Raw genomic sequence first — 8,399 nt, 5'->3', positions numbered from 1 at the left:
ACTAGAGCTTCACAATCGGTTGTACAATTGACAAACAGGCCTCTTTTCCCAAACTTTCCAGCTAAGCAAATTTATAAAATGTAATCAATGCAACGAGAAAAAACATTTTCTTAAACTTTCAGGGAAAAGAATATGCGATAAACAGTATAAATGCAGACAGCAGATGCTGCAAGCTAACCACGATACTCCCAAGTGGCTGTACAGTGGGTATGTGCAGTACCAATAAAAGCCACATGTGTTGTATCACAACTACAGTATAATTGTTTGCCCAGCTAAAGAGTACGCATGCACTTCCATGCCTTGGATTAACTGAGGCCTAATTCTTGATAGACTGATGGGATATGTGCAAATGACCTTGGCTTTTGGCAGTACTATATGCAGCCAGTGTTTGTGTTTTGCTGGTTTGTTATTATTTTAGAAAATTGGGGGGTGGGGCCCAGGAAGGGGGAAAGAATGCTGATTTAAGCTTTATGGGATTACTGTCAATGTAATTCCATTGTCAATAAAATAATGTGGGAAACTTTGAAATACTAACCCTTGACACTAGTTGCCTAGGACATTCCCTTGCCAGCAAAGGGATAATTGGTGATTTCTAGTACCAAGGGATTAATTGCACATTTAATCAGAAATATGGACACATCTGTGTTCTGCTTGCAGAAGGGGTCCATGTGTTAGAGGGATACTCTAAAGTAAGTGTTCCCACCAACATTGTGTATACTAAAAGACCACAAAACACACTTTCCAGGAATTTCTCCATTGGTAGCCCTTTCCCCTTTAATGATTATCTATCAATACTGGTGACATCCTGCCTGGAGATTGACTCAAGTGAAGAGTTAGGTACTACTCAGACACTGTGCAGAAACCACATGCAGCTGATACTTAAAACATGTACTTCATGCTAACAAGACAACTTGGGCTTTTGACACCTGTCAAAAGTATGCTACATGAGGTTATAAAGACACTTTCCAAATGATTCAACTTTCAGGTCTTGCAAACGGTTGTACACCACTTATCAATTCATCCTATAATAACTTGGAATAGCACATAATTTGGATGTGCTATATCCTTAGCATCAACTTCAAATTCAAGGTAAAGTGATTAGATTCATGACAATGGTAACTGCTCAGTACTAGAAAGTGAGGTAACCTTTTCATTGTGTCCCTTCACACAATGAAATTATTTGAAAAATTGCTGCCACTTGGTTACTGAAAATAAAATTTTCTTTGAAATGTATAGTGCACAATTTTTATCCATGCCACTAAGATACTGATCTCTTATATGCTTTTGAAAGCAAGTGCTTTACAAACTGTCATCACTTTAAAGTTTGCTCAGGAGAATACAACAGTAATATTTTATGATGACCTATGTGTGAAATGAGGCCATGCAACAGGATTATCCTATCCTATTGATTACCCATACTGTACATGGAGCTCAGAAAGATATTAAAATCAAAATAACAATACTATGCTCTCTAGACCATCGTCAACTCTTTTCCTGGTCAAGTCTTAAAGTCCACAGGCCAAATGAATTAAATATTACTGATCAGAGGCAACATAGAGAAATGTTACCCTGCAATTACTGGTGTTTCTTGATGCCTGAAATCTTTAGATACACACTTGTTTGTTGGAAAAGGGACCACATGACAGGAAATCATGACCAAACAGAACTAAGTTCTGGTTTCTAGCTTCTTTACCATGGCACTTTTGTGAAAAAGAGTCACTTTTCTGCTCTCTTCAAGTGGCACAGATCCAACTCCTTTGCCTCACAATACACCCACAGTTACAAAAGAGAGGCTGCTACTACACATAGAAAAGATTCAATACAGAATAACTCCAACACAGAATCAATTCCTATGTTAGCAGTAAGAAAGAAGAGTTTTCAGGTTGGGGAGATATTGTTCTGTGGGACCACCCGCTGCAAGAAAAGCATATTTTTTTGGTTGTTTTGTCTTTTGTTTTTTAAACAATACATCTGTTCTGAGACATACCAGTAAGGTTGGCAGGTATACACTAAATGGAAATGTAATTTCACCAGACAAGTAGGCAAACATCTAAGCAGTTATCCCAACCCCCTCCAGCAGAGCACAACCAAGTTTTAAAATTGCAATTTTAAAATTAGAAAGATACGGTTAAATACACAAGATCAATTTATGTAGTATATATTCACCCCCAGAACATGCTGAAGATGGTCTGTGTAGTTCTGTTGCACAGAGGGTTCTTTCCCTGAGGGCGCATAAGGAGCTCTCAAACTGTTAATAGGTCTCTATTTTTGTAACAAAATAGCAATTTAAAAATCTTAAAAAAAAAATACATCACCTTCAACATGGAAGATCTCACTATTTAAATATCCAAGAAAGACATACTGGTTTGCATATACTTGAGGAGGATCACATATAGCAAAGAAAGTATGTCAGAAACATTTCAAATGTAGTAAGCTCATATTTATAGAAAGGTTCTGATATAAATTATACAACAATCATGTTCCTGTAATATTCTAGGCTAATTTATAACATCAGAAATAAGTTAATGTAACATGGTTTACTTCCTATTCATTTCAGGCTACAAGGTGAAATAAATAATATTTCTTTGCAGGGATGGGGAACAATGGCCACTGCAACAAACAGTATTAGCCAAAGGAAACTACATAAAGGCTACTGTGCTGTTATGCTACAAACATCTTCATACATCTGAGTATTAAATAAAAGTGTAAGATCTTCCATACTGACACTAGAATATCAAAACTACCCCCCTTGTTTCTCAGATATATTTACAACATATCAGTCATCTTATGGGCATGTTCATTAAGACAGATATCAAACACTGGCATTTTCTTATTCTGATCAGGAAACCTCAGGGAAAAGATGCCCCCCCCCCCCTCCCCAGGACACCCCCCCCCCCCCGGGAAATGTGCACAAAACTTTTGTTATCAAAATCTTATCTGATACATTGCTGTGGTTTTGTAAAACAACTTAACAACTCAGACGACCAATAACATGATCCTGTTTAAGCATTTTGCTAGCAGGAAAAGCCCTTACATACAGTACACCTGGTGAAAGATCGGCTTGGCTTAAAATATTCCAGTACAATTCTCAGAATAAACAACTTCACAGAAGTTAATTAAAAAAAATAATAAAAAGTAAAATTCATCTCAAAGAAATAGGGGAAGAAAAAAGACACAAACTACATACAGATAAGGTAACCAGGAAGGAGTGCCCTGCTTTTGTTTTCAAAATGTTGACTGTGAAATTTTAAGCTTCAAAGAATTCTATTTCCAAAACACTTGGGAATAATCAGCTGATACTATCTACCTTCAGATGCCATGTCAAAACAACTTTTTCCAGTCACATTTCAGCAGGGCAAAAAAGCATTCTTGTTTGGTTTGGGGTTTGTTTTTTCAGTCTAACTGGAAGTCAGGTAATGTTATATTATTACATGTTTCACAGCCTTCTGAAACTCAATAGCCAAAGAACATGCAATTAAATGTGAACATGAAATTATGATAAACAATATTTAACCAAGACAATTCAATGAACATTTTCCCACCCCACCCCAAATAAATTTAAATTAAAAAACCCAGCAATACCATCTCGTTAGTCAGTGCAAACACTACATACAGGGTTTCCACAAGAAAGCCTAAAAGCACCTGATTCTTTTGCCAAGTCACTGGATTCAATAATGTACAGGTGTAAATCTGCATTAAAAAAACAGCCATTACATTAGTGCATAATTTATCAAAATTGTTAAAAACGATTCTGCATATAACTTAAGAGAAGTCAATATCTAGTACATTAGCTGAAGGACTTAGGCACTTGGTTACATTTTTAAATTACTTACTTAAACAAGTAGCCTGTATATAAATATCAATAGTAATAAAGCAGAAATTATTCCTGGAAAAATGAATATTTTTTTAAAAAACTGTAATGCTACAGCAAAGCACTGTGCCACACTCCTACACATTATGCAGTAAAGCAAAGCTAGTGTGTTAACCCTGTAAAAATCTAAGGTAAGATTGCCTACCTTCACTCTTCAAAAGGAAAAAAAAAACAAAAACCCGCAAAAAATCCCATGCAAAGTTCCATAACAAAAGATAAATAAAGCAGCTGCAGGGAGAAGACAGGAAATCCTCTCAGTGAAACAAAAAAGAAACAAATAAGTTAGTTATGTTGACTTTCACTAGATGTATCATTGTAGGATCCTGCTAGTTTAATAACTGAGTTGTTAATTTTTTTTATAGAAGCCATTTAAAAGAGGAATGGCTCAGTTACTGCACCGGATTGCTACAAACTCATAAAAAGCTGCTTTAAGCTTAAGTAAAATGTTGTCCAAATTCCAATCATTTCTGGAAAGTGAACTTGTTACCCTAATAAAGTAAATTCTTATTTTCTTTTCAGAATGCTAATGTGAGAGGGCTCAAAGTATCAAAGAGTCCACAGGAAATGGATGCCCCCAGTATTATTTTTTTTAAAAAAAATATACATTATATAATATATATATTATATATATATAAAAAGCTAGTGTAAATGCTTCCATTTTGTGGTCGCAAATTTCAAAGATGGACCTCCTTTCAGCTGTTAACCATCTTCCCATTTGCAACAGGCTTTAAAAAGTCATTTTTATCCTCAGACATAATGTGAGCCGTTTTCAAGATGAGATTGCTGACACTGACAGATGTGGTGACTGGCAGGCAACTTGCATTGCTAATAGATGCTGGGATTGGCTGGCTGAAGCAAGAAGTTACCGGCAGGACTGCTTTTTGTTCCTCCCTGAAAGGGAAAAAAAATGAAAGTGAAAAGTGATTAGTATTACATTAATAGGACCATATATATTTGAAAAGAACTGTTAAAGAACTATAGTTCTTTATATAGTAAGGGGGCAGCTGTGGCACAGTGGATAAAGCACCAACCCTCAATTCAGCAGGACCTGAGTTTAAATCCAGCCTCAGACACTTAGCTGTGTGACCCTGGGCAAGTCATTTAACCCTCATGGCCCCACTTAAAAAAACAACAACTATAGTACATGATAATTTGGGGGGGAGAAGAGGGGGAGGCAATTGGGGTTAAGTGACTTACCCAGGGTCACACAGCTAATAAGTTTTAAGTGTCTGAGACCGAATTTGAACTCAGGTCCTCCTGACTCCAGGGCCCAGCACTCTAACCACTGCGCCACCTATCTGCCCCATGATAATTTTTTAATAAGTTTCTCACAATGCTTCACAATTTATGAAACGTTTTCCTTTACAATAACTATGTGAGGTAGGTAGCACAGGTATTATTATCCCCTTCTGACACAGAGCATAAAGTTAGCCTCAGAAAAGTGTCTTGCCTACTAAAAAAAGGAACAGAGCCTTGAACCTTCTAAATCCTAGTCCAATGTTCTTTTCATTGCATCATACTGCCTTTTCATCACTATTAGAATTATTCAAGTCTCACTATCCAAAATTTATATTCAATGTTTAAAATATTTTGTCATCTTGAATACATACCAGTTTCCTTTCTATCTAACATCTACTCAGTTTCCATTGTTGCTGCACCCCACAAAAATTATTTATTTGTTTATTTATTTATTTCCAGAATGAAAAAAAGACCAAATTGTTGCCCTAATCCTAATGTCATACATGGTATTCAGTTGTGGTCTTAAGCACTTTTTCTGACCAGCATAAAAGCCCAGACTTCACATTTCTTTCTCTTTTTTAATGTTTATGCTCTCCATGTATGGTCCCTTCCACTTTCTCCTCAGACCTTCCCTCTATACTTTCCCCAACACAGATTTTGAATTTTCTAACACTCACAGAATCACATGGTCTTCACCTAAACTTTGTCTCTTGGGCTCCACTGGTTCCTTTGGGAGTTGCTTTAGAGGGTGGCCATTTTCCATTGTAGTTCCATTCAGAAGCTGATCATTTTGAGACGTGATACCAAGTTGTATGTCCAGAATCTCCTAAAAAAAAAATTTCTTCAGTTGAAAGACAAATTCCTTAGTTGTCAGATTCCAATCTTCCTTATATAAAGGAATTCTATATACCCACGAGATAAATATTAACAAATTTCATCACCTTTTTTCTATCTGGGCATTTAGCATATAACATTTGGAAAAGATATTTTGCTTTCTGCCAAAATATATAACAGAGCTGACTATAACTTCCTGCTTCAATTTGTAAGAGAACATTTCAATATTATTCAAGACCCTTGATAGTTTGAAAACCACTACACTTTCCAGCCCTATTTTCCATTACTTTCACAAAAACTATACTATGATCAAAACAGATTTGTCATTTCCTGAATACACAGCCCTCTTCTCTAACTTAATAACTCTGTTCATATGCTTCTGTAGCCCTCAGCAGTTTCACATGCTTAATTCCTATCCATCTTTCAAGAACCAGTGCAAACTGCTTTCTTTGTAAAGTCTTTACATGATCATTCCAACATGGAATTAATGGTTCTCTTCTGTGAACTCCTACTACCTTTTTTTTTTTTTAATGCAATTTACCTTCTAACTTCTGTTTCAATTACCTGTATACATTTGTTAAGTTCTCCCACTATATACTACATTCCATTATGGCAGGACCTTCTCTCTCTCTCTTTTGTTTTAATTTTTCTCAGCCCCTAGCATAGTACTTGGCACATAGTAGGTACTTAAAAATTCCTAAGAACAAACAGATACATCTGATGGGCATTTATTTTGGGCATTAGATTATTATACCTTATGTTACATTTGTCCACAAAAAAACCTAAAAGTTTAAATAAAGAACAAATAACACCTGGTTTTCTTCCCCTGCCTTTTTAGTACAGTTACTATTACCAGGGACAATCGTGTCTAGGTAGAACACGATCCAAATTTTTGATTCCTCAGCACATTTCTAAAAAATAAACTACAAAACCTAAAAATAATTAAAGGCCAGTATAAATCTCATCTTTTACTGATGTGGTTTTCACTGTAAAGAAATGATTCCAAAGGAAATGCTTCCCACATACAAAGGAGCCATTACAGCCCCCTGAATATCTAATTGCTATACTTACTTCTATCTGTTCACCTTGCCCATCAGGCTCATCAGTGTCAAGTGCTGAAAGTTCTAATTCAATATCTCTATCAGGCTTAGTATCTGCTGTATCTTCTGTATAATCACTCTGAAAATCAAATAACATTTAGACAAAAAAAGAATTATGGCTTCTCTTAATAATGAGAAAAGCAAAAATAAAAACATGGCAGGTTATAAAGCACCACTATCTTCATTTTAAAGGTGAAGAAACTCAAGCTCAAAGGAGTCAAATAATTTGCTCAGTGACAAACTAGAATTTAATCCTGGGTTTTCTGACTCCTACACTAGTGCTTTTCCTACTATGACATGCAATCTTCAAAAAGACTAACAGAAATAAAACATAATCATGGTTTAAACTCATGCAAAACTGCACAAAATAAATCAAGAAGAACTGAGTTTTTCCATGAAACAAAATATATAAATTTAATTAAATTTCAGGATTTGTTCTCTTTACCTCTCCATTTCTCAATTCCATTTCCTTGCTTAGGAGATTTAAGGTAAGGTGACTGGCTTCATCTAAGGAACTCCATTTCTGTTGCATGGCTAGTGCATTGGCCTCCCTCTGAAGCAACAATGAGTTGCTCTTTGCCTAAGGAAAATATGAATGAAAAATCCACAGACTTTAACTGTTCCATTTTCAAGAATGAAAACCAGAGAACAACACATATCCAATATAACTAATCCTACCTGCTGAAGTTCAATGCTTAGAAGATCTCCAGTACTGGAATGCTTTCTATGACTGGATAAATCAGTAACAATAAATCTATCCCTTTAAAGAAAAACATCATTTTTATTGACATGCACTTTGTTTGGAAAGTGAAACTAATAAATAAGTCAACTGGAGATGCAATTATTATTACCATCAATAATCTTTTAAAATTAGAATTTCAAGTAATTGTACCAGATATTGAAATGTCAAATTTTTTACTGAACGGTGACCATAGTATCATCAATTGTTATATTTGGAAGAGACCTTAGATACATATTTCAATGTCAAGACTTGGACAAAGTGGTTTACCCAAGGTCACACACACACACAGACTACTAGACTAAGAACTGCTGACTTCTAGCTTAATGCTATCTCCATGACACCATGATTCCATGTAAGGTCACAGATACAAGACATACGTCTCCTAAACAGGGAGGATGGAATTTGTCTTTTGAGTGCACAAAATAAGATCTAAGAATATAAAATCCCAACTAATCAAAGATCAATCTTACCGTTCTATATAGTGTGCTGAAGAAGCAGAATCAGAGCCATATGAACTCCACCTTGAATCAACAGCATTGACATAGGGAACATAATCTGCAGAAATGTAGATAATCAACAGTGACAAATATGAAAAACCAAAAGAATTTAATCA

At 35.5% G+C, this 8,399-nt stretch overlaps 1 protein-coding gene across 6 annotated transcripts in view; it reads right to left on the bottom strand.

Moving 5' to 3' along the window:
* Positions 1-2,876: 2,876 nt before the first annotated feature.
* Positions 2,877-8,399, bottom strand: part of RC3H2 (ring finger and CCCH-type domains 2) — a 66,567-nt gene continuing 61,044 nt past the window's right edge. For 4 of the 6 annotated variants that reach the window (XM_043982652.1, XM_043982655.1, XM_043982653.1 and 1 more), the window contains 6 exons: positions 8,257-8,341; positions 7,723-7,804; positions 7,490-7,624; positions 7,016-7,123; positions 5,788-5,936; positions 2,877-4,762 (listed from right to left, as the gene is read on the bottom strand). In XM_043982652.1, coding sequence (XP_043838587.1) covers positions 4,564-4,762; positions 5,788-5,936; positions 7,016-7,123; positions 7,490-7,624; positions 7,723-7,804; positions 8,257-8,341 — 758 coding nt within the window. In that variant the 3' untranslated portion in view covers positions 2,877-4,563. The remainder of the gene's footprint in view (positions 4,763-5,787; positions 5,937-7,015; positions 7,124-7,489; positions 7,625-7,722; positions 7,805-8,256; positions 8,342-8,399) is intronic. The other 2 variants (XM_043982656.1, XM_043982658.1) reach the window with 1 other exon arrangement.

This window comes from Dromiciops gliroides, chromosome 2 (assembly GCF_019393635.1).
Source record: "Dromiciops gliroides isolate mDroGli1 chromosome 2, mDroGli1.pri, whole genome shotgun sequence".
In the NCBI taxonomy this organism is placed as follows: domain Eukaryota; kingdom Metazoa; phylum Chordata; class Mammalia; order Microbiotheria; family Microbiotheriidae; genus Dromiciops; species Dromiciops gliroides.
Note: the sequence above shows the minus strand (reverse complement) of the source record. Positions and strands in the feature narration are given on the sequence as shown.